Source organism: Lathyrus oleraceus, chromosome 3 (assembly GCF_024323335.1).
Source record: "Lathyrus oleraceus cultivar Zhongwan6 chromosome 3, CAAS_Psat_ZW6_1.0, whole genome shotgun sequence".
Taxonomy (NCBI): domain Eukaryota; kingdom Viridiplantae; phylum Streptophyta; class Magnoliopsida; order Fabales; family Fabaceae; genus Lathyrus; species Lathyrus oleraceus.
Window position 1 is genome coordinate 481,546,254 of NC_066581.1, and position 23,162 is coordinate 481,569,415.

General features: G+C 39.2%; 1 protein-coding gene across 2 annotated transcripts; it reads left to right on the forward strand.

Moving 5' to 3' along the window:
- The first annotated feature begins 217 nt into the window (after positions 1–217).
- Positions 218–4,259, forward strand: LOC127128266 (pyruvate dehydrogenase (acetyl-transferring) kinase, mitochondrial). Of its 2 annotated transcripts, none has more exons than XM_051057506.1 (7): positions 218–395; positions 487–769; positions 2,299–2,551; positions 2,885–3,065; positions 3,218–3,365; positions 3,681–3,897; positions 4,006–4,259. In XM_051057506.1, exons 2-7 carry the CDS (start codon positions 530–532, stop codon positions 4,062–4,064), a joined length of 1,098 nt encoding a protein of 365 aa, XP_050913463.1. In that variant the 5' UTR covers positions 218–395; positions 487–529; the 3' UTR covers positions 4,065–4,259. The 2 variants fall into 2 exon arrangements, with proteins under 2 accessions (XP_050913463.1, XP_050913464.1); XM_051057507.1 differs by having other exon boundaries at positions 235–395; positions 490–769.
- The last annotated feature ends 18,903 nt before the right edge of the window (positions 4,260–23,162 follow it).

Genomic DNA, 23,162 nt, shown 5'->3' on the forward strand with positions numbered 1-23,162 from the left:
TGATTAAATTTCGTCATCAAATAATTCCAATCTCTTTTTAATCAGAGTTGTATAGAATCTAATCGTAGTTCTCTTTATCAAATTCAACAAATTTAACATTATTGAAACTAACTACTTGTATCTCATTTTAAATTATTACAGTTATTACAAAATAATTTTTAACATAATTTTCTAAAAAAAATTACAATAAAACTATAGCTTGCATGGTAATTTTTCTCGAAATAAAAGCTTATCTTAACACGTGTCACATCTTATCCGTAATTTTCGTATTTTCGCAACAGTTGTTCTTCTTAACCATCGCAACCAAAAACCGCAATCCCTCTCCGTTTTGCATGTTCGTTTTCAAACCCGATTTCAATTATGAATTGATGCAATGATTCCAATTCCCAATTCAGGTATTCATTCACACCTTCTCAATTCTCAGATCTATTTTTTTTTTGTTTTTATAATTTCATACAAGTTTTGATTTCATGCTAAATTTTGCAGCAGTTACATGATTTCGTTCTGAAATTTTTGGGAAGTTTCAGCCATGGCTGCAATTGAGGCGTTTTCGAAGAGTTTGATCGAGGAAGTGCATAAATGGGGTTGTTTGAAACAAACTGGTGTGAGTTTGAGGTATATGATGGAGTTTGGTTCAAAACCTACTGATAAGAATTTGCTGATTTCTGCTCAGTTTCTTCAGAAGGAACTTGCTATTAGGATTGCTAGGAGAGCTATTGAACTTGAGAGTCTTCCTTATGGTTTGTCCCAAAGACCTGCTGTCTTGAAGGTACTTTTATTTTTTTTTAATTTTTTAGTGAATAGAAATTTTAGTTCTGGTAGCACCGACACCTCTGAGAAAAGACGTGTCCGAAAGGATTAATTTATTCTTTTTCATATTATTATTTGTGTTGCGTGTCAGTGTTGGTGTCGTGTTCGGGTTTTCGTGTCAGTGATGGTGTCGTGTAGCTCTAAAATTTGTGGAAATGGAAATGTAGTTCATATATCAATATATTTATTTAGTAAACATTCATCAAAATTCAAAACCAGTAACAGACATACATATTTAGTAAATATCTTTTGTTGCATGGAATCCAAAATGGATGCTGGCATTGCACGGATCAAAAACATAGGACACTAAAATGGATATATGTTTGTGTGTATTATGATTATATAGATTTGTTCAGTTCAGAACTAGAAATGATTGGTGAACTGATGAGGTAATACTTTGCTGCGGTGGACTTGTGCTTCTGGTGCGGTGTAGAGGGGGCCGACCTGCAAGTTTAACACTCCAACGACTAAGTCAGGGAGAGAATAAGGAGTAATGTATAGAGTGAGAATGGATTTGAATCATATTTTTTTCATCATGCGGGATCCCTTATCTATTAGAGTTGGTTGAGGTGTTCAAAATCTAGATCAGATGTGGGCTTTTTCTTATAGGGCCTTTTGGCCGCCCCAGAACAAGAATTATATATGAGCATTGTTTATAAAGTATCTAAACTGAGTATCGAAATGGCCAGCAAATGAAGACCGTTCATAAAAGTTTTTCTTTTTAAATGAAATTAGATGTGTCTATCTTACTGTAGGTGTGTCAAAGTAAATGTTTAAGAAGTACCAACGATGTGTTAAAGTGAAGAAAAAAGTTTTTTTTGGATACACTTCTTTGAGGTGTCTGACACATGTTGTATAAGCGTGGGTGCTCGGCACTTATCAAACGTGCTGCCTTAATCTAGAAACGTTCTAAATTCTAGATTTTTTTGTTGTGTTTTCTTTCTGTTCCCGGCTAAGGTGTTCTTGATATTCAATTCCCTTTGCTAATAGTATAATTCTGATTATTTCATCTTATTGGTGTTTTGGGGAAGGGAGTATTGGATGTGTCTTTTAATTATGAAGTTGGCTAACTTTCAAAAGCTAGTATTGTTAATTAAAAAAAATGCAGTTTGTGCCTGGCATTGAGAATTTAATGTAGATTACTCTCCAGTCTTAGGTATCTAAGATGGCAGATTTTGGCAGTCAGCCCTAAAATCTCTGTAGCAACAACGCCTCAAAAAAAAGTGTGTCATTGTCCGAAACCGACACCAACACTTGTGATTACGTTTAATTTATTCATTTTTTTTTCAAATTATTATCTGTGTTGATATCTTAGCGTCGTGTCATGTTCCTGGTGTCCGTGTTTCATAGCCTAAAATGATTGAATAGTAGTTTTATGCTCTTGGGTTGATGTTGATTTTCACGCTTGCTTTATGACAAACATTAGGGAGAACGACTCTTTGTAAAATTAATATTTTGTAATTGTTTATTGAACTTTTATGCTTTTAGGTTAGGGATTGGTATGTGGATTCATTCCGCGACATTAGATCCTGCCCTGAGATCAAGAATATGAAGGATGAAAAAGAGTTCACTGATGTTATTAAGGCCATCAAAGTGAGACACAACAATGTGGTACCTACAATGGCCTTGGGTGTTCAGCAATTGAAAAAAGAGTCAAAGATGGATAGTGAAGATCTGATGGAGATTCATCAGTTCCTTGATCGCTTTTACTTGTCAAGAATTGGAATTCGCATGCTTATAGGTTAGTTGGAAAATATTCTCTCTACCTTCTACAAGACTAAATAGTTTGTTTTTCTGCTATTTCTTCTCTTCAAATTTTTGTGGTGAAGGTATATGTTCTAGTATACCAAAAAATCTCGCATTGTTTGGAAATCGAAACTAGTTGTAGTTTATAAACACACACACTTCTCAACCCACTGAGGCACCTGTTAACTAAGGACAAAACTGCAAGGGTTTACACACTACCCAAAGAGGATAATATCTCATAAAAGCATTGTAAATAGACTTGAGGTCAGAATAATATACAATACACCTTTTCCATATTTTATGTGTTTTTCATTTCTGTTGGATTTAGGGCAGCATGTTGAATTGCACAATCCCAACCCTCCTCCCCATGTCGTTGGTTATATACATACAAGAATGTCTCCTGTGGCGGTGGCGAGGAATGCTAGCGAGGATGCACGCTCTATATGTTTGCGTGAATATGGAAGCGCCCCTGATATCAATATTTATGGCGATCCTGAATTCACTTTTCCGTAAGTTACATACTTCTGAGATCTTATTTCCATGAATTAATTTTCCTTTATTTTGAAGTCATTCATTTCTATATAGCTTCTTACTTTATTCTTTACAAGAGCGTCTAATGGTAACATAAGATATATTCAATTAATGTATGTTTTAACAACAGGTATGTTCCAGCTCACTTGCATCTTATGGTATTTGAGTTGGTTAAGAACTCGCTGCGTGCTGTCCAAGAGCGTTATATGGATTCTGACAAAGTTTCACCTCCCATAAGAATAATAGTTGCTGATGGATTAGAGGATGTTACCATAAAGGTAACTAATTAACTTCCATGACGCCGTAGTTTCTTTTTTTGGACAGAAACCATGATGCAGTAGTTACTATTTTTTTTCTGTGGATTTTTAACGAGTTTAATTTCTATACAATGTCAATGTAAAAAGCTTTACATTATCAGAAAATCAAAACCAATCATATCTATGACTTTAAAAATAGTTACGATTAAAGTCAAAACATTTTTAATAATCTGAATGTTATGATTGATTAAGATTAACATTGGCCATGCATATGAATTAAACTCGTTTTTAAATACTATCATCGAGACACTCTGCTAAAGCATTTGGTCTATATAGTTATCAGACGAGGGAGGTGGAATACCTAGAAGTGGACTGCCCAAAATCTTTACATATCTGTATAGTACTGCCAGAAACCCATTGGACGAGCATGCAGATCTTGGAGTAGCCGATAGTGTGACAACAATGGCTGGTTATGGTTATGGAATACCTATTAGTCGTCTATATGCTCGGTATTTCGGAGGCGATCTTCAAATAATCTCTATGGAAGGATATGGTGAGTCTACTTTTCATTTCACCCTTAGAACTTCTACTTATTACTTTTGCTTGCTTTAATGCTCAACAATCAAGTATTCTGATGGGATCATCTGTTGTTTCTTTCCAGGGACTGATGCATATCTTCATTTGTCGCGATTGGGTGATTCACAAGAACCTTTGCCCTGAAACTATGTTGTTTTGTTTTCATTCACAATCAAGAGTTGTGGAGAATAATTTGAAGTAATGTTTGTTGTATTAGGAAAAACAAGTAAAAAGTGACTGCTGTTAATTTTTTTTTTCTTTCATATTCTATTAACTTGACTGATTTCTTGTAAATATTTCATACCTACATGGCATTGTGTATGATGGTTGATGATGTTCCTTTGTGTTTGCATCATGTTTTGGGAATTTTTTATTTTCATGGTTTGGAATGAATGTGTTCCTTTATCTTTTTAATAATATATGAAACCAGGTTAAAGATGAGAATATTCCATTCCATGAGTTACTAGCTAGGAATATGTTGAGTTAGGTTTTAGATAAATAAATTAGATTTGTTTAGAAGAGAAACAGGCCATAAAGAACTCCAATGAGCACCAAACTAGAGTTGGAATATGAGAATTACCAGCAACAGATCCATGGTTCTTAAGCTAGATAGGGAAAGAACATGAGTAAACCAGTGACTTATCCAAATACCATTTTCAAGTAATGGAGATACTCTTATCTTCCAAATCCTCTCCACTAATTGGAATATTAGAAAAAAAAAGTTCTGAAATTTTCAAATAGTCTCCTAAGGATATGGTGATTTCTGCCACCCATTATGCCTCAAATCCAATTACTACTAATTGGTATACTAGAAAAAGTAAAGTTGTTTTGGAATTTTCAAATAGTTTCTTAATGACAGAAAAAACTCAATAAATGAGGTAATAGAAAACTATTCAAAGATTTTCAAATAGCCTCCTAAAGATATGGTGATTTCTTTCACTCATTACGCCTCAAATCCAACTACCACAATTTCTTTTTTAAAAAATTATAATAAAAAAGTTGTATCGAACAGAATTCAACGGTATAGATTGCAGCTGAACTAATGGCGGCTGAGAAAATGATTCATGGAAGAACACACCCTCCATAATTATTTACAAACTCACGATAGTTTGTTTATTTCCACACTATCAGTGGGTATTACAAAAGTTAACTTTTGGAATTATCAAGCGGAAGCGGAACAATGAATATAACACCACGTTACATGTACTCCTCATTTCATGATCATACCACCATTCTTCTAAAACTTTACAAAAATCTTCTTTCATTTTCAGTCAAGTTTTTGTTAGAATATTTCCAGCTGCAACTTATTATGCATTAGGTTATTAATTAATTAATATAGTCTATTATTTCCCTTTAAATTAGAATTAGTCAAAGTCTCTTAGTTTATGCTTGCAACAAGTTTAGGAGTGGGCTAGTGGTCAGTTAGAATCAGCCTAAAATTGTGGGATGGTTGTTTAGCCTGTGGCTATTTATTCTGTCATTGAAATTCAATAAAAATGGTCAGTTTGTTTCAAGATATTACACATTGTGGTATCAGAGCGAGGAACAAACTGTAACCTAAAAAAAAAGGAGTGATTGAGAGGATTTTCATCATGACTGAGAATGGTCATTTTGCACTTGCACAGGTATGCCTACCTAAGTTAAGTTCGACGGTGATTACGATCACTATAGCTTGTTGATGGAGAACTTGCTCAGATCTAAAGAGTTCTGGGGAGTTGTCACCGATGGTTTCACTGAGCCGACGCAGGGAGATACGCTTACTCCAGCTCAAACAAAGGCGCAGGAGGATATGAGGCTGAAGGACTTCAAAGCAAAGAATTATCTTTATAATTCAATCGACAAGACTATTCTGAAGACGATCACCAAGAAGAGTACTGCCAAAGAATTGTGGGATTCTATGAAGAACAAATATCAAGGCAATGCAAGAGTCAAGAGAGCACAACTGCAGACTCTTAGGAGAGATTCTGAAGTGTTGGAAATGAAAGATGGTGAGTCAGTGAATGACTATTTTGGAAGAGTCATGGTGGTGGCAAATGCTATGAGGAATTGTGGTGAAACAATGGATGATGTGAAGGTGGTTGAGAAGATTCTTCGCACCCTAACAGAGAGATTCAATTATATTGTCTGCTCTATAGAAGAATCAAAAGATATTGACACTCTAACGGTTGATGCACTTCAGAGTTCATTGTTGGTACATGAACAGAAATTCAACAGGAAGAGTGGTGAAGATGATCAGGCCTTAAAAGCTACTCATGACTATGGTGGCAGAGGTGGAAGAGGCAACGGTAGAGGAAATTTTCGGGGCAGAGGAAGAGGTAGAGGAGCAAGGCCCTGGAATCGTGATACAGTGGAGTGTTTCCATTGCCACAAACTCGGACACTTCAAAAATGAATGTGCTGATTGGAATGCTCAAGCAAATTATTCCAATGCAGGATATCATCATGATGATATGACAGAGGAAGTGCTCCTTATGGCGACTATTGAAGAAATGCAAAGCAGGAATGAAGAAGTGAGCTTAATGGTTTATGGAGATCAAAGCTTTGAGAGTCAGCAGAGCTGGTGGTTTCTAGATTCTGGGTGCAACAATCACATGAGTGGAACCAAGGAATGGTTTGTCACTCTTGATGAGAAATTCAGGCGATCTGTCAAGTTGGGAAATGGCGACAAACTTGAAGTTGTAGGCAAAGGCAGTGCAAGGCTGGTAACAGAACAAAAGGTGCTTGTGGTTCAGGATGTTTTCTATGTACCCGGTTTGACAACAAATCTGCTTAGTGTTGGCCAAATGCAGGAGAAAGGACTCACCTTTCTTATCAAGAACAATGTATGCAAAGTCTTTCATGAGGAGAAAGGACTTTTACTGCAAATCAAAATGAAGACAAACAGAATGTTTGTGCTTCACACTATGCCAAAGAAAAGTGAGAAAAGAAGCTTAGATCAATGTTTGCAAATTACAGGTGACAAGGAAGATTTATTGACTCTATGGCATCGTAGATTTGGACACTTAAGCTATCAAAATTTAATGAAGTTAGAGAAGAAGAAGCTGGTTACAGGTCTGCCCAAGCTAACCGGAAATTCTGAAATTTGCTCAACTTGTATGGTAGGGAAGCAACAGAGAAAGGCTTTTCCAAAGCAAAGCAAGTGGAAATCCACCCAGAGGTTGCAGTTGCTTCATGCAAATCTATGTGGCCCTATCACTCCTAAATCAAGCAGCGGGAAGAGGTACATTCTTACAGTGATTGATGATTTTAGTCGAAAGCTATGGGTTTTTTTCTTGAAAGAAAAATCAGAAACATTTGATGTTTTCAAGAAATTCAAGGCTCAAATTGAGAAGGAATCAGGATCTGCCATTACATGTCTTAGAACAGATAGAGGAGGAGAGTTTACTCTTACAGAGTTCCAAGACATGTGTGCTAAAGAAGGAATCATAAGGCAACTCACTACAGCTCTCACTCCATAACATAATGGAGTAGCAGAAAGAAAGAATAGGACCATTATGAATATGGTCAGATGCATGATGAAAGATACCAAGGTACCTACTACTTTCTGGCCTGAAGCAGTTTCCTGGACAGCCTACATTCTCAACAGAAGTCCCACAGTTGCTAACAAGGATAAAACTCCTCAAGAACTTTGGACAGGTAATCCGCCTTCAGTCGAGCATTTTAAAGTCTTTGGATGTGTTGCTTTTGTACATGTTCCAAATCAGCAAAGAAAGAAACTTGATGATAAGAGTTGGAGAGGTTTCTTTCTTGGAATGTCTCAAGAATCAAAGGCATATAGACTATACAATCCCAACACTAAAAAGGTGGTTGTTAGTCGAGATGTTAGTTTTGATGAGCAGAAGGGATGGGATAGTGAGCCTGAAAGTAGTTCTTCATCAACAACACTGATATGGGAAGGATGTATTGATGAAGATTGTGATTCAGATGCAGATGACAGCGAGGAGGAAAGTAATCAGAATCCTACAAATGAAGCGGAGGATCACCTTGTGCAGAATGAGCCAAATGTGACTGCTACAGATTTGGAACCGAGGCAAAGGAGACTTCCTTCGTACTTGGAAGACTATGATCTGAGTTTCAGTCAAACAGATTTATGTGCAATGCTAGCTTCAGCAGAGGATCCTTTAATTTTTGAAGATGCGGTGAAGGAGGAGAAATGGAGAATTGCTATGAAGCAAGAAATTCAAGCAATTGAGAAGAACAATACATGGCGTCTTACTGAGCTACCATCAGGTGTGAAGCAGATTGGGGTGAAGTGGTTGTTTAAAACAAAGTTGAAGGAGAATGGTAGTGTTGATAAATACAAAGCAAGATTGGTTGTGAAAGGGTACGCTCAGAAGGAAGGTATAGACTACACTGAAGTCTTTGTTCCTGTGGCTAGGTGGGACACAATTAGAGTCTTCCTAGCTTTTGCTGCATACCATGGCTATCCTGTTTGTCAGCTAGACGTGAAGAGTGCTTTCTTATACGGTGAGCTTGCCGAGGATGTTTATGTGGAGCAACCACAAGGGTTTGTGGTTGCTGGGGAGGAATCAAAGGTTTATAAGCTTAAGAAAGCACTTTATGGGTTAAAACAAGCTCCAAGAGCTTGGTACAGTAGAATCGAGAAATACTTTCTCAAGGCTGGTTTTGAAAGGTGCACATACGAGCACACACTATTTATCAAAAGGAAGGGAGCTCATGTGTTGTTGGTAAGTGTATATGTGGATGATGTGATGTACACTAGCAATACTACTTCATTATTGGAAGAGTTTAAGTCATCAATGAATGCTGAGTTTGAAATGACAGACTTAGGAAAAATGAGGTATTTTCTGGGTGTGGAGGTATTTCAAAGTAAGGAGGGAATATTTATCAGTCAACAAAAGTATGCAAAGGAGATTCTGGAAAGATTTCAGTTGCTGGACTGCAATTTTGTTCATAATCCGATGGTACCCGGTGTTAAGTTATCTGTAAAAGGTGATGGTATCTCTGTTGATGCAACTCAATACAAGCAGCTCATTGGCTGTCTGTTGTATATCACAGCCACAAGACCTGATATAATGTATACAGTTTGCTTGCTAAGTAGATATATGCAAGCCCCAACAAGACAACACATGTTAGCAGCAAAGAGAGTTCTCAGGTATCTGAAGGGGACACTGTCATACCCCAAAATTTGCCCGTTGATATTACAAAGCATTTTCCAAGACCCTCCGACTTGTTCCACAAGGCACTGACATCCCAAAGGAACGAAGGCCCAGCTCACGAATGGCCCAATCCAGAAAATGGCCCAAAACTGGCCTGTTCGCTACACGCTCGCCTAGCGAACGTTACGTTCGCTACACGCTCGCCTAGCGAACGTTCGCTACACGCTCGCCTAGCGAAGCAAACGTTCGCTACCAGCTCGCCTAGCGAGGCTGACAGACAACAAAAAATTTCGGGCTTCGTTCTGAGCCCATTAGGTCATGAAAAAGGGCATTATAAATACCAGCACTTCAGTAATGAAGAGGGGACGAAAAACCGAGGGAGACAGACGAAAACCCTGGCACAAAAACCCTAGAGGCTACTTTAGAAACCCTGAAGGCCGCTCCTCCGCTCCGAAGCTACCACCGCCCAACTCAATCCGGCTCGCCAATTCAAGGTTGCAATTCGATTGCAAACAGGTTTGCATTACTATTATCGCTTTATTTTCTTAATTTGCATGTGATACCGCTTTATGTTCTTAACTCGCATGTGATATTATAATTGAATTCATAAACATATTTGAGGTTTTGCATGTGAATTTAAGTGTGCCTGAATATTGTGAATGCTGAACCGTATAATTATGTGTTGGATGCCATAAGTCATGCCGCAGGTTGAAGTCATACTGTTCTGAAATTCAAAACCCGCAGCCGCTCGCTAGCACATCGCTAAGCGAGCATGTAGCGAGTATTCGCTAGGCCCTCGCTAGGCGAGGCAGAGGCGAACGGGACAGTCGCTAATATTTTGTTTGTTATGTCCTATGCTTATCTGATCTATTCTATGTTAATTATGCACTGTTTTGCCTGACATTCATGCTGCTGTATTTTCTTTTGCGGTGTAATCTTCGATTACACCCCGATTTGATATTCTAACCCGTTTGCTGAATTTTGCCAAGGTTCACATGTCCCAGGAAAAGATTGCCGTTAGGTCTTCCACTTTATTTGTGGGATACCCTTGTGGAGACTCACCCTAAATTACTTAATCAATTTTAATGTGTTAATTTTAATGTATTAATTTTAATGTATTAATTTTAATGTATTGATTTTAATGTGGAGATTCATCATAATCACCTAATTAACTTTAAAATGTGGCCTTTAAATATATGATCTTGGACCTCTCTTTTGCCTTACGATATTACGGTATTACGGTCATGTCCCGCGAATGTAGGGATACACTTAGCAAAGACCCTTCGATTAAATCATCATAAAATAAATCATGGTCCCTCGGATGTTGCCTTCGAAAATACGATTTTGTCCCTCGATGACCCTTCGGTGTAGCCTACGGTTAAATGATGATCGTCCCTTCGAATGCTAAGGTATCCTTACAAATGTTGCCTTCAATGACCAATCGATGACCCTACGATGACCCTTTAACATCCAAAGGGTAAAATTACTTACTTCTCAATAGTAAGGACAGTTTTACCCTCATAAGGATAGGAAACGTTCATAACGACCTTAGGAAGGTATAACTCTCAATTGCTGGATCATAACCTAAAACATTTTCCACCCCTCACACTTTACACTTTACAAATCCTAGAAAATCACCACTTGGTATACATTCATACTAGAATCATTACCAAGTTACATTTTTCTAAACCGTTTTCAAAATCAAACGAGATAAATACTTTGTATACATTCATACGAGAATCATTACAAAGTTAAACTCTCTTTTCGAAACATTTTTTAAGCAATTCACCGACACTTTTCAGACAAAAATATAAGTGATCCAGCAATTAAGAGCCCATGGATAACCATGGATACAAAGGGTGCTAATACCTTCCCTTTGTATAATGTACCTCCCGAACCCAAAATCTATTGAGGTCTTTCCTGTTCTTTTCCACCTTTCCTTATTGGATAAAAGAAAAGTCGGTGGCGACTCTTGCTATCCGCGACATTGCGATAAAAAGCAAAACACCCCAAGTCAGTTCACCGTATGACAGAACTGGCGACTCTGCTGGGGACACTTAAAAAGAGAGGTTACCTTAAAAAACAAGATCACTTATTTGAATTGTTTGATTTACTTTTAAGGGATTGCTTGGGTATCCTATGCTTGAGTGAAAGATCCTACACCCGGATCTAGTGTACCTTAGGTAAGTAGCAATAGATCATCGCGACTATCCGGCGTATACTGGAATGGTTAAAATGATGGCTACGGTTAATGTGACACTTTGGATGTCCTGATGTTCCTCATGTTCACTTGAGGAAAAATTTGGCTTCCGCGTGGTGTCATTAAAGCATTAACCAGACCTTTAGAACCCTAATTGACTCATCCTGGCCATTAGAAAGTAGTGAGATGACTGGCTTCGGTTCCGACTGAGGTTGGTTGATACTCGATACTACACTCTTTGAGATTGGACTTTAGGGAAGCTTCGGTCAACCACTTGGTGTTGCACTGAAGTGGACTTAAGGAAAGGTCGATGATTTGAGATCCTTCTAGAACCCGTTTACTATTCTAGGACAGGTTGAACCAACCAAACTTCAGTGGGGAGGGTACTTACCTATGGAACTCATGCAAGCCTTAAAACCTAGGAATGATTGTTGTGTGACTCGTTTGTGCTTGTTATTTTACTTAACATCATGACATCATAACATTGTACTAACCATTTCAAGGACTTAGGGATTTAACTTTGCTCTGTTTTGTACAAAAAAAAAAAAACAAAAAAAAAAAAAACAAAAAAAACAAAAAAAAAACAAAAAAAAAAAACAAAAAAAAAGTTTCCTTTTTTGGTAGTCTATACAAAGTTAAATTCCAAAAGGCCTTGAAAACATTTCATACATTGCATAGCATAACATAACATTGCATAACAGGTACTCTAAAGGGATCAGTGTTCTCACGGTTTTCCTCCAAACAGAAAAATGGATCTCGAACAAACTGTCAAAGATCTCCAGACTCAGAATGCTCAATTCAAGGAGATGATGCTAAGCTTATCCAAGGGGCAGGAGGAACTGAAGGCTCTTTTGGTCGAGAAGAAGAAAGACAAGAAAGCTGTGAGTTTCATTAACCCGGGAAGAAGGCGTAAAGGACAGGCTACGGGAATCAAATTTGGAATCCCGAATGGTCCAGAAGAGGGGGCGGAGAATGACTCAGAGGAAGAGAATGCTGATTTCTCCAACCCTGAGGATGACGATGAGGACTATGAAAATGAACAGTACTCTCCAAGAGATGATAAGTACAAATTGCTGGAAGAACGCATGCTAGCCATGGAGGGTCAGAAGGCGCCTGGTCTAGATTTCGAAAGTTTGGGTCTGGTCTCCGATGTGACCATTCCCCGCAAATTCAAAATCCCCACTTTCACTAAGTACGATGGTGCATCCTGTCCTCAGATGCATTTAAGGGCTTATGTGAGAAAGATTCAGCCGCACACCACTGATAAGAAACTGTGGATCCATTTCTTCCAAGAAAGTTTGTCTGGCACTCAGTTGGAATGGTATTATCAGCTCGAGAGCTCTGACATCCGCACCTGGACTGATTTAGCAACAGCTTTCTATAAGCAGTACCAGTACAATTCTGAATTAGCGCCTACTCGGCTATAGTTGCAGAATATGACTATGGGATCTAAAGAAAGCTTCAAAGAGTATGCTCAGAAATGGAGAGATCTGGCCGGCAGGGTCAAACCCCCTATGACTGACCGAGAATTAGTAGACCTGTTCATGGGTACCCTGACTGGCCCATTCTACAGCCACCTACTGGGGAGTTCTTCATCAGGTTTCACTGAACTTATACTGACAGGTGAACGGGTAGAGAGCGGCATTCGAAGTGGAAAGTTACAGGCAACTACTTCTACAAGCAGTAAAAAGTCCTACCATGGGAAGAATGAATCAAATGCTGTGTATGGTCAAAAGAATCATAACAAGAAAAATGGTGACCATGCCGTTGGAGCAGTGACAATCGCCGCCCCTCCAGCTCAAAACCTCCAGCAAAGACCAGACAGACCAAGAAGGCAGTTTACCAAGCTCAATATGACTTTAGCACAAGCACTGCAAAGTATGCTAAAGGTAAACTTAATCACTCTCAGAGGTCCTCCTGCAAATGTCAACACTGCTTCGCCTCGTTATAATCCCAATGCCAGGTGTGCATATCACTCCGATAGCCCCGGGCACGATACAAACGATTGTTGGTTGTTGAAGAACAAAATTCAGGATATGATCGACGCTGGGGAAATTGAGTTCGAGCCTTCGGAGACTCCTAATGTCATCACTGCCCCTCTGCCTAATCATGACAAGACTGTCAATGCTGTGGAGGATACTGATAGCGGTTGCGACCTGGATAGCTGGATTTTCCCAACAATTGGTGACGGACTCAATAATCGGAAGGCTGAAGACATTATCCCGATTTCCTTTAGTCAGGAGTAATTGTTATTGTTATCTTTGTGGTTCAAAGCATTGTGTCTATACCCGGGGCATAATAGCTAATTTTAAGGGTTTGTCATTTTCATAAGCATATTCATATTCAATAAATCAATGGACTTTTTGCAGTCAAATATTGCGCTCTTTATCTTTCCTGTCATTTTTTCAAACAAGCTATGTTTTCTTGCACACACTCACGTAACAAATCGCGTATCCATATTCACTCTGGATCCTGTTGATAATAGCTCTGCTACTGTTCATTATGACTTTGAAAATCCGATCTACCAAGCTGAGGATGGAAGTGAGGAAGGTTGTAAAGTCCCTGGAGAACTTGCCAGACTGGTACTACAAGAAGAAAAGACCATACAGCCGCAGGAGGAATCAATTGAAATTGCAAATCTGGGTACTGAAATAGACAAGAAAGAAGTCAGAGGTTTCTTGGGGGCACTCGAATTACATTGCCCGATTCATCCCGCACTTGACTGCTACTTGCAAACCCCTCTTCAAATTACTAAGAAAAAATCAAGAGATGGTATGGAGTGATGAATGGCAAAATCAAGAAATATCTCCAAGAACCTCCAATTCTAATGCTACCAGTTGAAGGAAGACCTCTAATCATGTATTTGGCCGTGTTAGAAAATTCAATAAGGTGGGCTGGGGCAACATGACGAGTCTGGTCGAAAAGAGCATGTCATACACTGCCTTAGCAAAAGGTACCGACTGTGAAACAAGATACTCACGGCTCGAGAAAGCTTGCTACGCTTTGGCCTAGGCTGCTCGCCGACTAAGACAGTCTATGTTGAATCATACCACTTTATTGATTTCTAAGATGGATTCTATCAAATATCTACTTGAGAAACCTGCTGTCTCCTGAGAGAGTTATCACTGATAATGGTACTAAACTGAACTCTACACGCAGTTCAAAATAAAGCACCATGACTCTTCTCCGTACCGGCCAAAGACGAACGGCGCCGTGGAGACTGCTAATAAGAATATCAAGAAGATCATACAAAAAATGACATAACGTACAAAGACTGGCATGAGATGTTACCTCTTGCTCTTCATGGTTGCGTACTTCGACAGGGGGCAACTCCGTTCTCTTTAGTCTATGGAATGGAAGCCGTTTTACCAGTGGAAGTTCAGATTCCCTCTCTAAGAATTACGAAAGATGCAGGCTTAGATGAGGATGAATGGATTCAGACTCGACTCGACCAGATAAACTTGATCGATGAGAAGAGACTTGCGGCTGTTTGTCATGGACAGATATATCAGAAGCGCATGACCCAGGCATTTAACAAAAGAGTTAAGAGACAGGGGTACCAACTCGGCGACTTGGTGATCAAGCGTATCATTCTACCACAAGGTGATCCCAGAGGCAAATGGACTCCCACATACGAAGGGCCATTTGTGGTTAAGAAGGTATTCTCCGGTGGAGCCATGGTACTTGCTACAATGGATGGCGAAGACTTCCCGCATCCTGTGAACGCGGACATAGTTAAAAAATACTACGCCTAACAGAGACCCGCTAGGTCGACGTACCTAGGCAAAAGTAAGGGCATCCCGGCGAACCAAAAAGGTTCGGGCAAAAATTAGGGATAAACATATAAAAATGTGCACCCGGCAAGTCGAAAACCTGAAAAGGCGGCTTGGGCAAAAAAGGGTATCCCGGTGGACTGAAAACCTGAAAAGGCGGTCCAGGCAAAAATTGGGGATTAAAAGCGTATGACTATGTCCCGTTCTCAGACGGCTTCATCCAAGTCAAAGGGACTGAACAAGCCAATCACTTTTATCCGACAGCAGGAGATGAGAGGCTTGAAGACATAATGACAGTAGTGGGATTAAAATCAATAGGACTTTTCCGCATAGCTTTCTCTTCGTTTTCTTGACGATTTCCTCTTACTAGGATTTCTGTCTCCTTGTACACAAATTGCCTGTTTACAGGCCCTCTTTCAAAATCAATACAATGTCATTTCCAAAAAGATGCTTTTGTTTTACCTTTTCTGTTTTGTTTGCGTAAATGTCCATTGATTTACTTTGAATTGATTTATGCATTTGAATATGATCAATGTTTACCAAAAATGCATGCCTAGAATAGTAATAGCAATTACTACACGACTTCGGGATCGAGGAGAAGGTCTAACCATGCTTCCCAATGAATCCGTTGCCAATTCGATTCCCCGGCTAAGCCAGTTATTCCCCAGAAGAACTTGGCATCACTAGACTGGTCATCTCTTCTACCCCCAGCCAGGCTCTTTTGAATATCTCTGCCATCAGATAAAAATCAAGTATCCCCTAGCTAAGGAAGGATCATCAATACAAATATCTCCGACCAGAAGACTGAGATTTATTCCCCAGTAGAGTCCCCTGGAAGAACGTTTCAGACACATAGGGCATTCATTACATCATTTCACATCACATACCTACATACAATTTTCATTCCGCATCATATGCATTACATCATACAATGCTCTCATTCATTCCAGACGCATAATTCACTCATTACATCATTTCACAGCACACGCATGCATACAACATTTGCATCTCATGCATCATGACATGGCATGAAGCTAACTTTACTTTTCAGGTTAATCATCCTCCTGACACAGTCAAAACAAAGGTCCATTCAGACGGACATCTTTATCAATTACACTCAAGATGTAACTATATCCCTCAGATACTGCCTAGCGTACGGTACATTCCGAGGTGTAGTCCAGCGTACGACTACTTTCTTCTTCAGATACATCTTTCAGATATACTCCAGGTCAACATTCATTCTGACATCCTCCCAACGATGGCATCTATAAGCCCATCCCAGATATTCATTGCAAATACAGCATACACAAATACTATCAGATATAGCCTAGCGTACGGTTCTTTCTGATTCAGCCCAACATATGACTCCTTCCACTCAGATACGATCTAACGAACGATCCATTCTGATCTTCAACTACTCCCAACACGGTCTAATGTACGACCCAGTTGGACCTTCACTTCTCAGGTACTGCCTAGCATACGGTCCACCCTGATTCATCTCAACACATGACTCCTTCAACTCAGATACGATCTAGCGTACGATCCATTCTGACCTTCAATAACTCAGATACAGTCTAATGTACGACCAAGTTAGACCTTCAAATCTTCAAATACCACTCAAATACAGTCTAATGTACGACCAAGTTAGACCTTCAAGTCAGATTCTGCAAATACAGTCTAATGTACGACCAAGTTAGACCTTCAAGTCAGATTCTGCAAATACAGTCTAATGTACGACCAAGTTAGACCGTCAAGTCCTCGAATTCTGCCCAGATACAGTCTAATGTACGACCAAGTTAGACCAGATTCTGCTCAGTGACAGTCTAGTGTACGACCAAGTTAGACCGTCAAGTCCTCGGACAACTCAGATAAGGTTTAATGTACGACCAAGTTAGACCTTTATCTCCTCAGATGCTACCTTCGGACAGGTACATTTCTGAATGGTAGTCTAGTATACGGCTACTCCCTTACTCAGATGCTACCTTCGGACAGGTACATTTCTGAATGGTAGTCTAGTATACGGCTACTCCCTTACTCAGATGCTACCTTCAGACAGGTACATTTCTGAATGGTAGTCTAGTATACGGCTACTCCCTTACTCAGATGCTACCTTCGGACAGGTACATTTCTGAATGGTAGTCTAGTATACGACTACTCCCTTACTCAGATGCTACCTTCGGACAGGTACATTTCTGAATGGTAGTCTAGTATACGACTACTCCCTTACTCAGATGCTACCTTCGGACAGGTACATTTCTGAATGGTAGTCTAGTATACGACTACTCCCTTACTCAGATGCTACCTTCGGACAGGTACATTTCTGAATGGTAGTCTAGTATACGACTACTCCCTTACTCAGATGCTACCTTCGGACAGGTACATTTCTGAATGGTAGTCTAGTATACGACTACTCCCTTACTCAGATGCTACCTTCGGACAGGTACATTTCTGAATGGTAGTCTAGTATACGACTACTCCCTTACTCAGATGCTACCTTCGGACAGGTACATTTCTGAATGGTAGTCTAGTATACGACTACTCCCTTACTCAGATGCTACCTTCGGACAGGTACATTTCTGAATGGTAGTCTAGTATACGGCTACTCCCTTACTCAGATGCTACCTTCGGACAGGTACATTTCTGAATGGTAGTCTAGTATACGACTACTCCCTTACTCAGATGCTACCTTCGGACAGGTACATTTCTGAATGGTAGTCTAGTATACGACTACTCCCTTACTCAGATGCTACCTTCGGACAGGTACATTTCTGAATGGTAGTCTAGTATACGACTACTCCCTTACTCAGATGCTACCTTCGGACAGGTACATTTCTGAATGGTAGTCTAGTATACGGCTACTCCTTTACTCAGATGCTACCTTCGGACAGGTACATTTCTGAATGGTAGTCTAGTACACGACTACTCCCTTTTCAGCAGATTCAGCCTAACGGACGGCTCCTTCTGCAGCTCAGATGCGATCTAGCGTACGATCCATTCTGATCTTTCATCCCCGGCAAAGTCATCCGCCTAATGAACAACTCACTCTGGTATTCAGACACGGTCTAACGTACGATCCATTCTGATCCCTTATCCCCAGCAGTATATAGCATACTCTGACTCCCCAGCGAAGTCGACAGCATAATGGATGACTCACTATACGGCCTAGCGTATGACCCGGTGTGACACCCGTGTCTCCAGATATCGTCTAACGTACGACACAATCTGGAAATCTCGTCATCGAACCTTCTGGATGGCATCTTTAAGCCCATCTCCATCAAGACTAATGGACAAGCGCAAATTTTTGGGGCATTCTAGTGTTCAATAATCTTTCACCTCCAGACCACGAACGGCATACTCGCCATTCTAACTCTCTCGGTTCAAGAATATTGAACAGGGGCAGCTGTCATACCCCAAAATTTGCCCGTTGATATTACAAAGCATTTTCCAAGACCCTCCGACTTGTTCCACAAGGCACTGACATCCCAAAGGAACGAAGGCCCAGCTCACGAATGGCCCAATCCAGAAAATGGCCCAAAACTGGCCTGTTCGCTACACGCTCGCCTAGCGAACGTTACGTTCGCTACACGCTCGCCTAGCGAACGTTCGCTACACGCTCGCCTAGCGAAGCAAACGTTCGCTACCAGCTCGCCTAGCGAGGCTGACAGACAACAAAAAATTTCGGGCTTCGTTCTGAGCCCATTAGGTCATGAAAAAGGGCATTATAAATACCAGCACTTCAGTAATGAAGAGGGGACGAAAAACCGAGGGAGACAGACGAAAACCCTGGCACAAAAACCCTAGAGGCTACTTTAGAAACCCTGAAGGCCGCTCCTCCGCTCCGAAGCTACCACCGCCCAACTCAATCCGGCTCGCCAATTCAAGGTTGCAATTCGATTGCAAACAGGTTTGCATTACTATTATCGCTTTATTTTCTTAATTTGCATGTGATACCGCTTTATGTTCTTAACTCGCATGTGATATTATAATTGAATTCATAAACATATTTGAGGTTTTGCATGTGAATTTAAGTGTGCCTGAATATTGTGAATGCTGAACCGTATAATTATGTGTTGGATGCCATAAGTCATGCCGCAGGTTGAAGTCATACTGTTCTGAAATTCAAAACCCGCAGCCGCTCGCTAGCACATCGCTAAGCGAGCATGTAGCGAGTATTCGCTAGGCCCTCGCTAGGCGAGGCAGAGGCGAACGGGACAGTCGCTAATATTTTGTTTGTTATGTCCTATGCGTATCTGATCTATTCTATGTTAATTATGCACTGTTTTGCCTGACATTCATGCTGCTGTATTTTCTTTTGCGGTGTAATCTTCGATTACACCCCGATTTGATATTCTAACCCGTTTGCTGAATTTTGCCAAGGTTCACATGTCCCAGGAAAAGATTGCCGTTAGGTCTTCCACTTTATTTGTGGGATACCCTTGTGGAGACTCACCCTAAATTACTTAATCAATTTTAATGTGTTAATTTTAATGTATTAATTTAATGTATTAATTTTAATGTATTGATTTTAATGTGGAGATTCATCATAATCACCTAATTAACTTTAAAATGTGGCCTTTAAATATATGATCTTGGACCTCTCTTTTGCCTTACGATATTACGGTATTACGGTCATGTCCCGCGAATGTAGGGATACACTTAGCAAAGACCCTTCGATTAAATCATCATAAAATAAATCATGGTCCCTCGGATGTTGCCTTCGAAAATACGATTTTGTCCCTCGATGACCCTTCGGTGTAGCCTACGGTTAAATGATGATCGTCCCTTCGAATGCTAAGGTATCCTTACAAATGTTGCCTTCAATGACCAATCGATGACCCTACGATGACCCTTTAACATCCAAAGGGTAAAATTACTTACTTCTCAATAGTAAGGACAGTTTTACCCTCATAAGGATAGGAAACGTTCATAACGACCTTAGGAAGGTATAACTCTCAATTGCTGGATCATAACCTAAAACATTTTCCACCCCTCACACTTTACACTTTACAAATCCTAGAAAATCACCACTTGGTATACATTCATACTAGAATCATTACCAAGTTACATTTTTCTAAACCGTTTTCAAAATCAAACGAGATAAATACTTTGTATACATTCATACGAGAATCATTACAAAGTTAAACTCTCTTTTCGAAACATTTTTTAAGCAATTCACCGACACTTTTCAGACAAAAATATAAGTGATCCAGCAATTAAGAGCCCATGGATAACCATGGATACAAAGGGTGCTAATACCTTCCCTTTGTATAATGTACCTCCCGAACCCAAAATCTATTGAGGTCTTTCCTGTTCTTTTCCACCTTTCCTTATTGGATAAAAGAAAAGTCGGTGGCGACTCTTGCTATCCGCGACATTGCGATAAAAAGCAAAACACCCCAAGTCAGTTCACCGTATGACAGACACTCACTTATGGTATATGGTACAAGAAAAATGCTGGGAATGAATGTCTATTGGGTTACACAGGCAGTGACTATGCAGGTGATGGGGATGATAGGAAAAGTACAAGTGGGTATGTGTTCTTTCTAGCAGGAGGAGCTATTTCATGGGCTTCTAAGAAGCAGCCTGTCGTTACTCTCTCCACAACAGAGGCAGAATTTGTTGCAGCATCTCAATGTGCTACTCAGTTTGTGTGGTTGAAGAGAATTCTGGAGGTGATGGGATGGACATCAAGTGTGAAGGAAGGTACAAAGATCTGGTGTGACAATAGTTCCACAATTAAGCTTTCTAAGAATCCTGTTCTCCATGGAAGGAGTAAACATATTGATGTAAGGTTTCACTTTCTAAGAGACTTAGTTAGAGATGGCATAATAGAATTGGAGCACTGTGGAACACATGAACAAGTTGCTGATGTAATGACTAAGGCAGTCAAGTTGGATATTTTTCAGAGACTCAGAGGAAAGCTCGGCATGCGTGACTTAACAGAGTTCAATCATGAGGAAGTGAACTGAAGATCTTGGATGAAGAGGCTTCAGTTCAGGGGAGGATGTTAGAATATTTCCAGCTGCAACTTATTATGCATTAGGTTATTAATTAATTAATATAGTCTATTATTTCCCTTTAAATTAGAATTAGTCAAAGTCTGTTAGTTTATGCTTGCAGCAAGTTTAGGAGTGGGCTAGTGGTCAGTTAGAATCAGCCTAAAATTGTGGGATGGTTGTTTAGCCTGTGGCTATTTATTCTGTCATTGAAATTCAATAAAAATGGTCAGTTTGTTTCAAGATATTACACAGTTTTGTACTTCAAAATCACACTCTTCTATTTTTTTCACATTAAAACGAGAAAAAGAAGCTGAAATTTAAGGTATTGTACTTGTATTTTATTCCTTATTACTTCTAAGAATCTGGTTGAGCTGTTTAAAAATGATTGTTGTGCTTGGAAGTAAACTTATGTATTATGTTACATGTTGTTCTGGAAGTTTCATTTCAGATTGTTTTCATGTTGAATTTAAATTTGATTATGTTATTACTAGTTAGAGTAGTGGTGCACCCTGACGTTGTACTCAAAACTATTATGTATGGATGTTAAATCGGTTGATGTCGAGGTTGATGTTGGTAAAAAATTTATAAATAAACAGGAGTTTGTTGTTCGTGAACATATACTTCAATAGATCCACACCGAGGCTGTAAAATTTGGGTTCGACATTATAATCGGGATGGCACTTGTTTGAGAAAATGTGAGTGTCCTTTTAAGTTGCGCGGGTACCTTAAGGCGAATAATACATGGACATTAAATGTGGTTTGTGGTATACATAATCATGATTTGTTTTACATGTTAGTCCATCATCCCATTTTATGTCGCTTTAATTCTGAAGAGATAAATCTTTTTTCTGACATGCCATTAAACATGATGCATCCCAAAAACATACCTGCAACTTTGAAATGGAAGAGACCTCATAATGTCTCAAATATTAAGCAAGTATAAAATGTTCGTGCCCGAAACAACAAGGCGATAAGAGGTCTAAGAACTAAAATAAATAATTGTTGAAACTTTTGGATGGTGTTCATTATATATCTAGGTACGGAATGTACGAGGATGGAGAAATTTTTCGAGATATATTTTGGACTCATCCCGATTCCATCAAGTTGTTCAACATATTTCTCTCTGTGCTAATAATTGATTCAACATATAAGACCAACAAGTACAGACTTCCACTTTTGGAAATTGTTAGCGTTACTTCAACGAAGATGCCTTTTTCAGTTGGGTTTTCATTTTAGGAAAGTGAAAAAGAGGACAATGTTATTTGGGCTTTAGAAATATCTCGGACTACGTCGAATGACTAATTATCACTGATCGCGATACCGTACTGATGAATTCGATTGTAAAGGTGTTTCCTACATCATATGCATTACCTTTTAGGTATCACAATGTGAGAAGTAGGCTTAAGCCTATAGTAGGGACCAAAGAAACCAAAGATGAAGATCGAAAAATGTTAAAGATGGTGTGGTGTTGGAAAGCATAGTGGAAGTCTGGAATGCTATAATAAAATCTTCCTATGAAGAGTTATATGTCGAATCTGTAATACATTTCAGGAAGATGTGTGAGAAATATTTTCAGATTTATTGAAATATGTTGAAAGTACAATTCTAGACCAAGTGAAAGAAAATATTGTTTGTGCTTGGACCGATCATGTTAGACACTTTGAAAATACAACAACTAAAATAGTTGAATCTGCTCATGATACATTGAAGAATTGGTTGAGAAATAGTAAAGATGATTTATGTAGAGGTTGGGACTCCGTGAACCAAATGATCCAAAATAAGCATAATAAGATTCAAACACCATTTGGTCGCAACATAGCAATATTAGAACATAGGTTCAGAGACAATAATATTTATTCATAGTTGGCGGGTAATATATCTCGAGCGAGCAGAGAAAAAAGTCCAAATAGCTCAAAGTGTGGTTGTAAACTTAGGAATACATACGATCTTCTGTGTGCTTGTTTAATTTTAAAGAAGATGAAACTTGATAGACCCATACAAATGGACGAAGTTTACATGCATTGAAAAAAGCTCTAGTTTGATGATGATGGTGTGATGAAGGATGGTATATATATATATATATATATATATATATATATATATATATATATATATATATATATATATATATATATATATATATATATATAT

Excerpts from the sequence above, each read along its gene's own strand:
- LOC127128266 (XM_051057506.1), top strand. The coding sequence starts at position 530 with ATGGCTGCAATTGAGGCGTTTTCGAAGAGTTTGATCGAGGAAGTGCAT. Across the intron at positions 770-2,298 it reads AAAGACCTGCTGTCTTGAAG|GTTAGGGATTGGTATGTGGA; the intron begins GTACTTTTATTT and ends TTATGCTTTTAG. Across the intron at positions 3,066-3,217 it reads GATCCTGAATTCACTTTTCC|GTATGTTCCAGCTCACTTGC; the intron begins GTAAGTTACATA and ends TTTTAACAACAG.